At 41.6% G+C, this 17092-nt stretch overlaps 1 protein-coding gene across 2 annotated transcripts in view; it reads right to left on the bottom strand.

The window, feature by feature from the left end:
- Positions 1 to 2560: 2560 nt before the first annotated feature.
- The window catches only part of SLC9A7 (solute carrier family 9 member A7), a 104311-nt gene continuing 89779 nt past the window's right edge, over positions 2561 to 17092 (bottom strand). For both annotated transcript variants that reach the window (XM_034757902.1, XM_034757903.1), the window contains 3 exons: positions 16512 to 16594; positions 13637 to 13742; positions 2561 to 4320 (listed from right to left, as the gene is read on the bottom strand). In XM_034757902.1, the coding sequence (XP_034613793.1) occupies positions 4072 to 4320; positions 13637 to 13742; positions 16512 to 16594 (438 nt within the window). In that variant the 3' untranslated portion in view covers positions 2561 to 4071. The remainder of the gene's footprint in view (positions 4321 to 13636; positions 13743 to 16511; positions 16595 to 17092) is intronic.

Here is a 17092-nt window from a genome sequence, read left to right as displayed (position 1 = left end):
TCAGTACACTCAGTTCTTAAGCAAATTCCATAGCCCATTCCTTGAACCACAGGGTACACAGACTTTTGGTAAGCCCTAGTTTAAATATTGAATTGACATTAATATCTTAACATTACACTACTGCTATGAAGGCATAATGCACAGGCAGATGTCAGTCACAGGTATCAGCCAATGAAGTGATCTTACATACTGTAGGCTGTCTGACTCAGCAACTCACACCGGTTAGCAGGAAGACCATCTCTTAAATTTCACTCTGATCTGACTAAGATACTAATGTAGAGGGGTTGCCTTATTGCTCATCACAGTCTTAAACTATGATTTCCATTCAGAGACTCAGAGCAAGCTTGAGGGGGAAAAATACAGGAATTTCAGTAACTTTCCATAGTTTTGTTACCACATCTATTTGTATGTCTAAGTCAAGCTCTAGCCTAACAACCCAGCTTCAGTACTGCATGAAGTTAAAATTTATCACACTGTTCCATGAAAAGGATTTTCACATTTAGAGCAAAATTTCAGTACAAGGTAAATTGGAAGAGCACATGAACCACAAAAGAGAAGGAAAAAATCTGAGCACCAGCTGAAAACATGCCATGCTAAAGATTAGATGTTTCTTGTGAGTTTTTAATAAAGAAATCTTATTAAAGGGTAACTTTCTGTAACAGTTAATGATTTCTATAGTAACAAGTGGTTGGTGCTGTTAGTTCATTTAGCTTTGATTCATTCTGAAGTCTAAATTGGGAAGAAAGGTTGAAGTCAAAACTGATAAAGTGAAAGACCCCCGTTCATTTCATTGTTTTAAAGCAGTGGCTCTCAACCCTTTCAGACTACTGTACCTCTTTCAGGAAGTTGATTTGTCTTGCATAGCCTCAAGTCTCACCTCACTTAAACTACTTGCTTACAAAAATCAAACATAAATACAAGTGTCACGGTACACTTACTGAAAAACTGCTCTCTCATTTTTACCATACAATTATAAAATCAATTGGAATATAAATATTGTACTTACATTTTAGTATATATTATATAGAGAAGTATAAACCAGTCATTTTCTGTATGAAATTTTCATTTGTACTGACTTCGCTAGTGCTTTTTATGTAGCCTGTTCTAAACTAGGGAAATATCTAGAAGAGTTGATGTACCCCCTGGAAGATCTCTGCGTACCCCCTGGGGTATATGTACCCGATTGAGAACCACTATTTTAAAGCATAAAACTTATAATTAAAGACCCTTTCCTTTTAAGGGCGCATAATGAAGTTATCCCTCAGTCTGACATTCAGATAACTCTGTATTAGACAACTTTGCTGCAAGATGACTTTACATTAGTTTTTACAGTTAAGGGCTAAGGAATGAAACACTAAGAGGAAAGGTACTAGGCCCTCTTTCAGGGTTAGCATTTCAGATTTAACTCCATTTTAAGTATGCTCAGTCTTAACTCTGCTATTGGAAGCATTCTGGTACAGGATGTGCTAAAACTTGGAGCGAGTCTTGCAGTAGAAAATGGTAATTTTGAAAAGTCTCTGTCTCTGGCACTTCGTTACAGCATTTTTGAGAGATAATATGATACTTATTCCTAAATGCTTTGAGCCAATGTAGTTTTTCTTGTATGCAGTGGGGTCGTAGCATTGTAGGTCCCAGGATACTAGAGATACAAGGTGGGTGAGGCAATATCTTTTACTGGACCAACTTCTGTTGGTGGGAGAGGCAAGTTTGTTGAAGCTGGTTCAATAAAAGATATTACCTCACCCACCTTGTCTCTCTAATAGTCTTTGACAGCTTTTAGCCTGTCTTGAATTGCATATAAAGGTTTGTCTGACTCCAGAGATGGGCAAGTCCATCTGATTTGGACAGGTTCTGCTCTCTAAAATCTGAAAAGCAGTTTGCACCACTTGAGGTTGGCTAATGATTTAAGTTTTTACAAAAGGAAAAGTCTGACATTATTAGGATTTATCACTCCAAATGTGGAATTCAGCGGGCTCTACAGAGTTAAAGTTATCAAGAGTAAACTTCATCATTTTCATCACTCCAGAAGAAGCAATTTCCTCCATGTTAGTATTTAAGAAGCAAGTCCTGGAATAGCAGAGATAGTGAGTGCTCACACACGATGCTATCCATTCTAATCCTGGGAGCAGAGTGCCAGACAGTTTACGTAGTCTGTTGCTTGAAGTGCTGTCAGCAGGATGCTTGAACTTTTCATCTCTGAACTACTCAAGAAGGGAGCAGATGGACACTGCGACCTTTCCAATTCCACCACAGAAGTGGCAGGTCTAGCTTTAGAAATCTTTTACTGCCTTGCCCCATGATGCAGTCATTAATTTGATTCTTTCAGACAGATCAATATTTTGTCTTTAAGAGGGAAGAAGTAGGAGGTAGATCACTGTATTTAAAATAAACGAAACTAAGTGCTGCTGTGCAGTTGGAACTCGTAATTTTAAAGTTAGCCCATTGTTTAGTTGAACTGGTCACTTAAGGAAAAACCAGAATGGATTTTTATTCATATATAAATTTTATGGGAAAGGAACAAACTGAAGTGGCAAGTAAAAAAAAAAAAAAAAAAAAAGCACTTTAGCAAACTGATATTACATTACATTTTAATAGTGGGCCACAAAATGCCAGTTTAAAAAATAACATTTTCTAAACCATTTTGAGCCATGAAAGTATAACTTGACATCATTTTAAAGCATGCTTTCAGTAGCTGAGCTTCTGTTTAGGAGGTAATAGATTTCAACTATTTGCTTTAATACGCCAGAGGTCACTTATAGCTACTGAGCTGGGAATTGAAAAGCCTTAAGCAATAAGTTAAAGCAAGTTTACATGAACATGGGCCAAGTACTAAGCAAAGACATTTTTCCCTTTTCACATTTCAGATGGGTCTATAGTGTGTAGGCCACTTGCACAGTTTACATATTGTGCAGTGCCTTGCTGAAAGTTCACATGTACTCTGCAAGAGAGAATGAATATAAACACCTTTCTTCAGATGTAATAACCACAAATGGTTAAATGTATAGTATCTTTCCCTTTTGAAATAAAAACATTTGCAGTTTAAACCATCACAGCTAACAGGCAATCAAAGCAGATTCCAGGCATACTTCCCATCTCAATATGGAACCTTTTGGTTTCATACATGTTCAATACTGTTTTCTAGCTGCACTGTAAGCAATATCACTATCTGCTCTATCTCCATCAAAAAAATTGGGTTCTGGCTTCCTTCATGTGATTTTTAACAACCTAATGAGAGAACAAGTGGTTTTTTAAATCTAAGCCTAGATAAGGGCTTGAGTCATTCATTTCAGTCTTGGACACGAAGAAGTTTTCTCTTGTGATGTGCTAGAAGATATGCGAACAGTAATACTCAAGTTGTCCAAAGCTAAGGGACTAAACAACATTCACTGCCTCCCTATTTAAATACTGAATTATTCTAAACTGTACCTACTATATGTTGCCAGTGAGGAAGTTGTGCTGTTTTCCCTTTTTCCTGAAGTAATTCAGTGCAGTTTGTCATAGTAACAAATCCCAGAAAAGTGTTGCATTCATGCACCTGTACTCCTAGTACATACTGTTCCCTTTTATACATAGTTTCAAGTTTTCTAGAGAGCAATTTAACACTGGACCGCCCGAAAATCAGATATGTACCCATACCTTTAAGTCTCAGAATAACTAGACTTTTGTTTGGGTTTCCCCTCCCTCACTCCCAAACCAAGCTAGAACTCCACCCAGCCTGAATTAGCTTGGTTCTGCTGGGTAACATTTTCACATACCTCTTCTCAGAAAGGTGCTGCAACTGAATGAGAGAGAATTGCAGCATGCTAATTCTACTTAGATTCAGTATGCAATTTTGTGAGAAGAGACTGACCAATTTTCCCATTTCTCTAGTTTAGACATTTAAAAACCCACTGTCAGCATCTTGAGTAAAAAAAAAAAAAAAAGTCAAGGTTGGTGTCTTCAGACTTTAGTAAAACCACTTATAAACAGGTTAGTTCAATTCACTAAGCATTCCCACCTCAGGTGACACTGGGGCCTGCAGTCTTCCTTGATCCATCCACAGCTATAGCTGTATTTTTACTGAGGCAATAGTCATGCATTGTCTTCCAAAGGAAATACTAGTCGGGTGCCCCTGCTTGTAACTTCATTATCTCCCATTCCCAGATCATGTTCCAATGCCTCCTCTGAACTACTTTTTGTTTTCCTGCCATCGAGGCTAGTGGTAGCAGTGCGGGAGCCAGAAGAGCCATTAGCAGTTATTGTCGTATCACCATATGTCAGAGTGAGGTCACCATCATTCAGAATAAAATCTGAATCCTCCTCTCTAAGCTGCTCCTGATTCTGAAAAAGAGAGCATCCAGTAATACTTGGTTAATATTCTCTTTTCATTGTTGTAAAATAGCTGAACAAAGGGGTCTACACTTACCAGTCAATACATAAGAGTTAACAGTCAAAATATACTAGAAAAACCTGAACTACTAAATTCTTGAAGTCTAGCCTATGTAAGTAAAAGCTAAAACTTTAAACCAAGTGGTTAAACATCACCTTACTGTTCCCTGTAAAGTTACTGCTATAAATGTAGGGTTTTTTTGTTTTGTTTTGTTTTTAAGTTTAAAACCCTGAGTCATGGAGCAACTATGGTTGGTTCTTAGCACTGAAGAGTCACTGCAAAATAGTATTATGGAAGAAAGCTAATAGTACAAGAGTCTAAAAATCTAGGCTAATTTTTGCAGGCCAATATGCTAAATTATAAAGTGGGGTATAAAGTCTAAAGAAAAACAGCAAGTCGAGATTACCAAGGAGAACAATAAATAACAAAGCACTTACAAATATTAAGCTTCACAACACACATAGGATAGGTAAGTACTACTATCCCCATTTTACAGATACAAATGCAAACATGTGAAGTGACTTGTTCAACATTACATTGGAATCAGTCATTACCACAAAAGATGGAGATACTTACTCCAGGCACTGTTGAGAATGGGGGTGTGTATGGGTGTGTAAAAGAGGGATGTGCAAACTGATGAAGATTAACAAGTCACCAGCACCAGCTGCTGTACATCCAAGAGTTCTTAAAGAAATTTAAGAATGAGGTGACTCAGTAACAAAAATATGAACATATTAAAGCTAGCTCCCATACTGGAAAGCAGGGCATGTGTGTGTGAGTGAGTAAAAGAGCACTGAGGGCAATCCTGAGAATGAAGCCAGTATAGCCTACTTGAGTACAAGGTAAATTAATTTAATTGATATAAAAAAAACCAACAGATCATGATAGCAGCTTATATAAACTTCCATAAATCCTTTAAGAAATTGATTCACAAGAGGCTATGAATACACTCAGTCATCATTGGGTGAGATGCAATGAACTGCTAGGGAAAACAGAAAGTAGGAATAATGGCTAATTTCCAACGCAGCAAAATGGGGCAAGGGACCACAAAGTTCTGTGCTAAAACCAGTGTTCAATATGATATTGGAAAAAAGAGTGAACAGTACAGCTGGTCAGAAAACCAACCTGCCCAAGCACCCTCCCACCACATGGAAATTTTTGTTAACAAAACCAAATTTTTCCTCCCATGAAATTTCTGTAGAAAATTGACATGTTGGTGAAATATTTCAGCTGAAAAACAAATATTTTAATTTAAATGGTGCTGTGGTGTCTTATGGCACTTGTAATTCAGATGTCTTATACTCCTTTATGGGCTCTCTGACAGACTACATTTTCCATGATGCACCATGGCCGGGGATTCCTATGATACACCTCTGCAGATCACTAAGAAGAGAGAAAGTAGTGCATTCAAACTGGAATCACAGTGCCTCATGGAAGTTGTAGTTCAAGTGTCTTATGCTCCCATTCTCCACTGTAGGCTAGGCTGACCATTAGACTATATCTCCCATCAGGCATCACTTTCTCCACTTCTGGTGATGGGAGGTGGGGTCATAAATGTCATGGTCTGTAGTGCACCATGTGTAAGGATATGATTTCATCACAGAGGTCCCTGATTCCATGACTAACAGACCTCAGACTTCTTTTGGTTCAGCTGCATGGCAGGGCTCAAGCTGTCAGCCTCCCCCTACCCTGGACAGGCCCTGGGCTTCTGTGAATTTTTGTTTATTGCCTGTGACCTGTCAGTGACTTTTACTAAAAATAATTGAGACAAAATCTTAACCTTAATCATGTGAGGTGTAGTTCAGCAAGAGAGCCCTGAATGGAGAGGACAACGGGAGCACAGGACTGTTGCATTTGTGGCTCCATTTTTAATGGAAATACCCAAATTTTCCACAGGAAGATACTACACAGAAAATTTCATCTAGCTTAAAATTTTCCACTGAAAAAACAGATTAGATGGAGAATGGTCTACTAGCCCAGGTGAATGGTGAGGTAGCAAAACTTCAGATGATACAAAATATAGCAGTGGTTCCCAAACTGGGGTTTGTGAACCCCTGGGGGTTCAAAAAATGTTACGGGGGTTCTCAGAAAAAAAATTCCCTAATGGAGGACAGAGCTGTCCCTAGGGATCCTGGGCAGCACAGGGCCAGCAGCCCGGAGCCCCTAGACTTCCAAGAGCTAAGCAGATCAAAGCAAGCAGATCTACCACACTGAGGAGATTTAACCTTCAAGACTCCTTATACAAAACAGAAAGGGAGGTGGATATTTTTTGCTGTTTTTAAAATTAAATAGGCTGCTAGTGTTATTTTTAAATTATTATGAAGAACAAGTTTAAGCTTTGTCGTAACGTGCGTTGTTTGCCTGGACTGCTCAAGACCTGAATGCTTGTGTAGGAGGAAGTCTTTGAGTTGGCTTCTTAAATACCTCATGCTGGTTTCACATCTGACACTCCTTGATGAAACATAGGCGGCAGAGATGCCAGTACGGGGGGGCAACGAGGGTCATGTGCCGCCCCCACGTCGGTGCACCGTCCCACAGGGCCCTCCTCTTATTTTCCAGCAGCCCCTGTGGTCCCCCCCACTTTTCTACTGGCACCTCTGATAGGAGCCTTGTATTATAACAGGCTTAATCAAAAGTGATTAAGCTACAAAAGTGAGATCTTGGAAGAGTGTTGTTGTTTTCCTAATGTAATAAAAATGCTGTAATGAAATAATAATAAATAGTGTGTAATTAGAATGTCATAAAAACAAATTTTATATTTCCAAGATCCCTGCTTTTATAATTTATGCTGAGGTAAGGGAGAAAATCCCTGGAAATATTCATTTTTACGAGGGGGTTCACAAGACTTGACATTTTAGTGAAAGGGATTCACGGGTTGCTAAAGTTTGGGAACCACTGAAATATAGGTTAGTCCGGACTAGAGAAGGCTGTGATTAATTAATTATTTAGGCAAGGTAAGCAAGACACTCCTATTTACCATGTTGTATAATTAAGGCTGCAAGACTGACCTGGGGCCTCTCCAGAAGCAGCAACATCCCCCTTGCTCAGCTGCTAGGTGGAGGCGTGGCCAGGCCGCTCTGGGTGCTGCCTCCACCCAGAGTGTTGGCTTCACAGCTCCCATTGGCCGGGAACCGTGACCAATGGGAGCTGTGGGGATGGGGCCTGCAGGCGGAGGCAGCATGCAGAGCTCCCTGGCCGTGCCTCCGCCTAGGACCTGAGTGAGGGGGATGTTGCATCTTCTGGGGAGCCCCCCAGGTAAGTGCTGCCCAGAGCCTGCCTCACCCCACCCTGTGCCCCAACCCCCTGCCCTCCCCCACACAAATTCTGCTGCTAGGGGGGGAACGATGCTGAGAGAGAGGAGGAGAGCTTGTTGGCCCCCCCAACCCCCCACCCCCCCCCAGCACCAGCGGGGGTCCCGGGCCATCTGCCACCCCCTCCCCAGCACCCAGGCTGCCCTCCCCCAGCACCAGTGTGGCCCCCAGGCAGCCCCCCCAAGTTTTATTTACTAGTATTTTTAGTAAAAGTCATGGACAGGTCATGGGCTGTGAATTTTTGTTTACTGCCTGTGACTTGTCCATGATTTTTACTAAAAATACCCGTGACTAAAACGTAGCCTTATGTATACTACAAGAGGGTAAAATCAACGATGCTGCAAGACAGAAGATTTAAGACTAAAGTATCAGAGTCTAATATAGAAGACCTTGATATTTGTATGAATGAGAACATCCAATTAGATTGAATAGATAAAAACAGATTTTCAGAAGGTATATAAATGCTTATATTGACCGATAAATGAGGACTGTGACAAAAACAATACATCTTTTCACAAATTATCTACTATAAAGCTTCTTGCATCTTCCCCTGAAGCATCCGGTGTTGGCCTCTTCGGAGACGGACCAGGTGGACCATGTGGTCTGATCCTGCTTGGCAGCTCCTGCTTTGCTCTTGGCTACCATCCTATGATTTTGCCATAAGACCATACTTATGAACTTATAAATGCGATCAATTTTAGGGCAAACAAATGAGTTTTCGCCACATATTTAAGAAGCCTGGCCTTCCATAACCTAAGAGACTATTGTATTTATCCCAACTCTTTGATTAGCATTTGCAACCAACAGGCTATTTATTTAATGTTTTTTTCTGAACAATCCAGGCTTCTATGAAAGTTGCTTCACAAATGATGAAACTTGTTTTCACAGAACATGTACTCTAACAATTATGTTTAATATGTAAATCTGTGATTGCATATTCCCAAGCAGAAAGGATGTGTGAATGAACCTACTGTGCTTCAGAAGGATCCCAGGCAACCTGAAGAATTCTTTTGAGAAAGACGGGAAATGTATCCAAGTGGATCCCTGGGGACTTGAAATTCTTCCAAGAATAACTCTAAATTGGCCTCTACAATTCCCTATCATTCTGTGAAAGGAGCAGTTTGAATTCACTCAAGAAATATATATTTTACTTCACTGTTAACTCATTCAATTTGTCAGTTACACACACACACACACACACACACACACCCCTGTCCTGATCTATACACTGCAATGCATTCACTTCAATGACTTTCACAGGCGGTAAGTCACAGTAAAACTTGGCTCTTAAGACTATCACACTCCTGGGAAAGGGTGCTGGGGTTACTAGTGGTTAAAAGATTAGAACCTATTTAAGATCACTAATTACACAGGCAATCTCCTCTGCTATCTATTAGAAAAGAACTGGGAGTGCAAAAGACGTGTACACTGCACAGTTTATATGGTTTTTTACCAATAGCTGCAGTTTAATTGTAATTACTATCACCACTTTTTACCAGCACAGACAGTATGTGTAATTTAAATGACCACTTCTGATGCAAAGTTTTCAACTGTAACAAACAATATCAAGTAGCAGGAGCACAAAAATCTGTGCTACCTTAAATTTGGTGGGGAATGCATTCTGTCTTCAAGATTTCTATTAAATAATCAAGCAAAATTCTGTACACCATCATGGAACAAATGCATGCAAGTCTGGTATAAAAACCATGGGGTGAGGGGAGAAACTGAGAATTTCTGCACAATTTTATTCTTGTTTGTCGAAATTTCAAGGAAAAAAAAGACTTTCCAAATTTTGAAATGTGAAAACTTTTGACCAGCTGTAGTAAAAACCTATTGCCAGGTTTTCACTACCCTGAAAAGTAATTTAGCTCCCTCTGCTGGTTTTACGCCAGCAATGTTCTCTCCCTAATACATCCTGACATCAAAAGTCTGAGTGCCCAATCAAGCAAGCTGTTAACAGAAAACCTTTGATAAAATGTAGCTTCATTAGGATGAGCAGACAATAGCACACAGCTGTGTTTTCAAACAGAAGAAAAAAAGATTTGGTAGAATAAGCCAGTTTAAAGTAACAGCAAATATTATAAGCTTTTATAGAGATATCTGTAAAGACTTAAAAGGCAAACCCCAGGGTTATTGAATGGGTTATTTATTTTTAAAATAATGAGCTTCAGTATGGGAGGTATAACAAAGTTATTTTAAAAGTACAATTTGTTCCATTACTCCCATTTGTGCTAGTAAACCAGCATTTGAGGAAGTAAGGATTAAAGATTCAGGGTGGGGTTTCCAGAAGCAATCAGTGTTGGCTTGCCTCTCCTTCACTGGAGTCAATAGGAGAACTTCAGTGGGAGCAGAAGTAAGCCAATGCTGACTGCTTTTGAAAAATATCCCGCTCTACATACCAAGGTTTGCTGCCTCAGCACCTCACATTCAAACTACTTGAATTCAAGTGGTAAGGAGGACAGTAAATATCAAAGTTGGAAGCCATTATTTGCATTCCACGTACAAATGGGGTTGCTTGACTGCCAGCAAGGTATTCGATCCCTTTTCATCTAATTAAAACACATCCAGTGTGCAATAGGAAGCATCCACAATGTGAAAATAGCAAGATAATTTTAAAACCAGCTGTGGAAAGGGGAGGCTGCTTAAGTTCCCTCTAAGCTGCACCTACCAAGGGCCATGCAGGCAGGGAGAGGTGCCTCTCCCCCCGGCCCCAGCCTTGGAGCTGCTGCGGCTGGGGGAGAGGCACCTCCCCCCTGGCTGCTGAGGCAAGAGGGGGCTGGGGGGGGGGAGTTCTCTCTCCCCACCGCAGCCCCAGGACAGCCTGCACCCCAAACCTCTCATTCCCAGTCTACCCCCCCAGCCTGAGCCCTCACTCCCCCACCCCCCCACCCTGTGCCCCAGCCCTGAGCTCCCTCCCACACTCCGAACCCCTTGGGCCCATCCCTGCCACACATTGCCTCCATATTGGTGCGCATAACAAAATTCATTCCACACATGGATGTAAAAATGAGAGGGAACATTGGCACTGTCTGCCCATTACTTCAGAGAAGGAGCACGACAAAAAAGGTTGAAGGGTAAAAGCAATGTGCTCATGCACGGTCTTCTCACCACAACCTGCAGATCGTGATATCCTCAGGCAAAGGCCTACAGGAGATCTCAGAACTAGACCTCATTTTAGTAAGTAGTTTACTTCTTCCCTTTGGAACTAAGTTTTTGGTTGTGTTAGTAATGCATTTTTAGATAAGGCATTAATTTTATTCTTTAATCCTCTCAACTATACTATTTAAATGTACTAAACTGAGGGCACCAGCACAAAAACATATGCATTACGGGCATGCATATTTATTCCACAATGGACAGGACTGTGTTTTAACTGAATCCCCTGCACCTGGTAGGGAAGGGACAAAAACGTCCTCTGATTTGAAGTGTATGACAAGCTGGAGAGCTTACACAGCTGTCGCAGAACCATAGTCACCTACTAGGGTGACCAGACGTCCTGTCCCGATATTTGCTTATTTGTCCAGTGTCCCGACCTATCTTCGGTCGGGACGCGAATTGTCCCAATATTTTGCCTCCGCTCACAGGCGGAGCGGAGCCTGGAGGGGGCTCGCGCCCCCCCCGCCCCGATTCCACCCTCTCCTTCCCCCATTGGATCCCTCCCCAAATCCCCGCCCTGGCCCCGCCTCTTCCCCAAGCATGCCGCATTCCTCCTCCTCCCCCCCTCCCTCCCAGGCTTGCACTGATCAGCTGTATGGTGGCACAAGCGCTGGAGGGAGGGGGAGGGGGAGCAGAGGCAAGCTGGGTGTGGCACTCCGGTGGCCTTTTTTTTTTTTTTGCTCGCTCTGCCCACCTCCCCACCCCCACCCTGTGTCCCGATATTTCACCTGTGTGATCTGGTCACCCTGTCACCTACTGAAAGTTGTAGCATAAGGATAAGCATAGAACAACTCTGGGGTTCAGAGCTCTGGCAGAGAAGCCGTGTATAAAGCTTAAGGTTATTAGTTTTTTTCTAAATCTAAATTTAGGAACACGCCAAGGCTACATCTATACCGCCTACCACTGTACAAGAGTGAAAAGCACTGCAGTGAAAAAGCACACCGTGTCCACACGGCTGTGTGTAGCAATACATGTCAGTGAAAGGCTCTAGCAGAGGGAGGCAATGGGGAAAGGCTGAACCTTTCACGGCTGTGAGAGCCTTTTCCTGTTGCTAGTCTTTTTCCACTCTGGGGAAAGGCTCCAGCATCAGGGGGGTGCCAGAGCCTTTCCCCACTGCTGTCTGGGGAAGGGCTCTGGCAACTGAGAAAGGCTCTAGCAGTGGGGAGGCAGTGGGACACTACGCTGCTAAGCAGTATAGACGAGGAAGCACAGGTCGGGCACATAAAGAGCTGTGTAGAGAATGTATTAGAGTACATACCCAGGCCTTTCAGGAGTGTCTTTACTCCCCTAAGCTGTGCCTCATGGTCTACTCTGCTATTTATATCCGTGTGAGAGGGGCTACGTGGGTACATTCACTACATGCCACCACAGAAGCAAGCAGTGTAGATATAGCTCAAGAGAAAAAGGGAACAGAAAGTGAGAGTTTCACAGTATTGCTTTTTACAGTACAAGAGTTACATAGCTGAGCAATTTGGCTTACAGATTAAAAGTTGCATCCTCATGAGAGTTTTTGATATACAAACAGTAAATCATCAGCTGATTAGGGTAATGCCACAAGAGGAAAACCAAAAAACTGTGCTGATTCAAATGTACTACTAGCTACTTACCATTTGAATTGGAAGTTTAAATTATGTAAAAGAATAAGAGTAGAAAATAAAGCCAGACTACAGAGCTAAATGAAATCCAAGACCTGCACACTCAACTAGTTAAATCCTTAGTTAACGGATAAAAGGTAAAGCTGAACTATAATAAGCTTTGAGATCATAAAAGGGCTGCTGACAGTATGCTAATTGGTTTGATGGAAACCTTCCAGCCTAAAATCTATTTTAAGATTCCTAATGGCATGCCTATGATGGGAACAATGGCACTTTTAATGCCTACTGACAGAGAGCAATTAGTGTCATGGGAATTCACAAACTTTTTTAGGTCTAAAGTTTGACTTTGAAATGAAAAATGAGTTTCTAACGTGTGCAGAGACGGTGGAAGAAAGTTTTTCTAAACTTCTGGTGGAAGGTTATAAATCTTTACTAGAAACAGGAGAGCTCTTAACAGTCTGCGTCAAGAGTACGTAGCACGACACCCACATTTAAACACCAGAGAACTTGCAAGTTTGAATTCAGTCACATTTAATATTAAGGTTCCATTTATAAAGCATTAACAGATGTTCTAAGCAAATTCAACTTGAGGAGTACGAGTTAGATTGCTGCAAGAGCATCAGTAGAAGGGGCTGGTTATTTTAAAAGTTATGAAAGCAGCATACTGACCTGTTTGTCTATCAATCTATAAAAATTATTAACAATTAATGAATTATTTATAAACAGAACCTTAATAAAGTGTTTTACCAAGTTCTGCAGATTGCCTGCTGAAGGTGAATCATTTGGCTCTCCTAAGGGACGCTAAAATGCAACCCCAAAAATAATGAACAGAAATCTTGGTCTTGTCTTAATCATTTTATATTTAAAACCAGAAGGGATACTTTTACGGGACTGAACAGTAGATAGATTGTTGACAGGGCTTCATGGCCTCCTAATATCATGAAATGTAAATACTATTTGTGTATGACTTGAAAACATCAGAGGCTAGATTCTCAGCTGGTATAAGTCAGTGAAGTCATTGGAGTGACTCTGATTTATACCAGCAAACGATATTGCCCTATGGATTGGGTCTCAAACCTTTTGCTACCATAACTTAGCATGAAGCAGCACTTGCAACATCGTTCAAGTTATGTAATTTGTCCTGTAAAGGAAACTTTTTAGTGGAAGGTAGAAAAACAAAGTGAACATTTTGCCATCATACTTACATCATAAACCTGTGGAGTAGTCAAACAGCGGGCCAGCAGACCACAGCAACTTGGAAGGGTTGTAGTTAGCGGAGGGCCACTATGGGTGAGAATGGGCTTTAAATAACTTTTAAAAACAATTAAGGAAAAACAGATGTGTGCTTGAAAACCACTGTAAAAACAAGATGTTGTAATATAAATAATCCAGTCATTGATGCATAGCCAGTTCAAGTACTCTGTGTAAACTGATTACATTAACAGAAAAATCGGGTTTTTGGGATTTTTGCTTAAAAAAATTAACACACACCAAAGTGCACAAAAACGTTTCCCTTTAGTGAGTTTCCCCATGATCCTGTTGGAATTTTTTCCCCTCCCACATACTTCAGCAGAGGACTGGACTACTCTCTTCACAATCATTCATGAAACAATAGCTGGATCCATATCTGGGCACCATCTGGAACGGACAGAGGAGAAAAGCGTGCACATCTGGAAAAGCTTTAGTTTTCTGTGTTGGCAGGCTAGGCAGAGGGGCTCAGGAAGGACAGACACCTTCTCCCACAATCTGCAATGAAACAATTTCTAGAGTGGCTTGGTTTAGTATGGCACTAAGAACTAAGCAATAAAGGCAGCGCTGGTGCTCATCGCTGACCGAGAACAAGCGAGGGCAGGAAGCACAAACCTTGAACCTTGCCATCTTCAGCATAATGCAGTACCCAGGCGTGGGAGCTGGGGGAGAAAATTGGAAGGCCAGTAAAATGGCATCCCAAATTCCTTAAATCCTAAAAACAACTACAAAACCACTAACTATATTCAAGAATAAAAACAGTCTTATCTGTGTTTTAGAAAACACATCACAAGGGACGAGAGAACAACGGAGGCTCTGACTCAGACCATGCAGTGGTGAGAAGGGACTGAGGGCACGATTGGTCTTCCCCGCTCTTTATCTCCTGGGACAAAACCATGAGATGGAGCCAGACTGCATGCATGGACCAACAGACATTAGTTCTTTTTAAGCAGACTAGGGGTCTACTTAAATCACAGAGAAATCTCACGATTTGCACGGGTTGGTCATGGAATAAACAGCAAGTTTTGTGGAGGTGTTACCCAACCATGAAATTTGCTATTTATGCTGTAACCAACCCATGCAAAAAGGTGTGATTTCTCCACAGCATTTCTCAAACTAGACGCCCAGACCCAAAAGCGGGTCACAAGCCTATTAGGGGGTCGTGGTATTGCCACCCTCACTTCTGCGCTAGCTGCACCTGAAGTTGGGGTGGTGGGAGAGTGGTGGCTGCTGCCCAGCATGTTATTGGCACCCTTACTTCTCTATAGCTGCTGGGGGGCAGAGCTGGGCTCCTGGCCAGCAGCTGCCACTCTCCCTTCAGAGCTCGGTGGTGGGGGACCAGGGAAGACCATATTTCATGGTCCATGACACGATTTCCACAGCCGCAAATTTGGAGGACGCCTACGTGTAACCCCTCAGTGGAATACAATAGGGACCATCACTCAAAGAAGAAGAATCTCCTTTTTACTTGTGAAACAATTGAACAAATTTCATTTGTTGAGAGAGCTATCCTGCAACTACTTTAAACTTGGGATTCAGAGGTGACAGGCTTCTAAATGAGCCCAGTGTATTAACCAACACCAACAAGCAGATAACATTTGTACTGAACTGTACCCACCAGAAACCAATTGCGCCCTACTCAGTCATCGGTGCTGAAGGGCACATTTTAACCGTGCTCTTTGTGAAACTATAAAAAGCCAATAGCAATAAGAAATTCTATTTCTGGATTCCAATGTTTCATCAGCACAAAGCCTGCAAAGATCTTTCCCCAGCCCACTAGTCGCTATTCAGAAAACAAGTGCATTAGAAGCCAATCTCTTGCATTCAAAATTCAACTGTAATAGAGCGAACAAAGCTGCTTTAAATTAATGCTTTTCCCTCTCCTGCACCTGCTGGGGACTGTGCTTGTGCCAGGGTCGGACAAGAGGAAATAAACACTGCCAGCCAACCCTAGTTTACAAAGGCAGATCCTTGAGGAGGGGGAGGGGTAGTTTAGTCAGCTCTGCTTCCTTCTTCAAAGGCAGTTAATCACTACCACATACTCTGAATTATTTCCCAGCTCTCTTCACAGTGAGTCTCATAAAAGAATGCTAAGTAGCAGTACTATCACAGCAGTTTGGCCTAAAAATTGACCTACTGATACTTTGACAGAGGCTCCAACCGCTTGAAAAGTTGTCTCTTAAGGATTACAAACATTTACAAGTATTTCAACAAATCAGTGTACATGCTCCCTTAGGTTATGTCTACACATCAATGTAAACCTGGGCTCAAGCCTAACCTATCTTGCGTCCACACACCAATTGTGCTAACATTTGTAGCCAGGGACTTTTTTGGAGGGTGGATGAGTCAGACTGAACTTCTGAGTCCTAGACATCTCATATCATCTACAGGGTATCCCATAAGGGCTCCATCCTAATGAAGCAGTATGGCTATTCAAAGCAAAGTAACTGAGCTGGAGAACAGAGGTTCAGGAAGAACTAGACTGCTAGTTCTCTGCGCATTAGCAAAAATGAGAATTGTTTTGCAAAATGGATCACTGACTAGAACATTTGATCTGTTTCCCGATCATTGCTTTTGATGCAGAATTCCTTTTCTCAGTAAAGCTCTTCTCTCCCCACACAAGGGTGAAATACCACATGCCATAATGAAGGAAATTAACTGCAAGTTCAAATTTCTGCCCTGTGCCCCAAATCTATAATGCCCTCTGCTGAATGACCTTTATAAAACCCCATCTTCAAATCCATAAATCCAGAGAATAATAAATGGCAAAGAAATTGAACATTACATTAGCTTCCATATCTTGAAGCTAAGCACTGCTTGTTAAAAGGATACTTGTGATCAAAGCTATACCATAACCTGAAGAGCCAAGCACTTTCCTGCTTTGTCCGGTTTCCTCTTTCAGAATCTGGACCATCCTGAGAATGAAAGGACAAAATGCACTCTGTTATTTCTGGAAACACAAACATGCACTTCCACCCAAAAATTCCACTGAAACTATAGACATAAATGTAATCCCCACTGAAATAAGCAACACCACACTTACATGGGATTTTACAGGGGCGGGGGAATAATTTAAAAAAGAGTTAGGAAGACTGGTGTGCTGAGAAAATGCCCCACCCTATTCAGATCAGTGAAGGGCCATTCCGCTTGGTTCAGTACAGAAGATGTATGCTGCATGTCATGGGTCCCTCTGCACTGGAGTGAAATTCATCCTTAATTACTTGAATGATAAAAAACATTCCTTGTCCTAAGACTAGTTAAATCACCGATGACTGACTGTGTACCTCGGGGAAAAGTCACTTTACCTCTTGTGACTCAGCTGATGCATTAGTAGCATTGGGTAAAAATCTAAAGCTGGAAACCGGATGTTGCATCAGAGAGCTAAGCCTTCCTGGATAAATACTCTTAAACAT

This window comes from Trachemys scripta, chromosome 1 (assembly GCF_013100865.1).
Source record: "Trachemys scripta elegans isolate TJP31775 chromosome 1, CAS_Tse_1.0, whole genome shotgun sequence".
Taxonomy (NCBI): domain Eukaryota; kingdom Metazoa; phylum Chordata; order Testudines; family Emydidae; genus Trachemys; species Trachemys scripta.
This window is presented reverse-complemented; position numbering and strand designations above follow the sequence as displayed.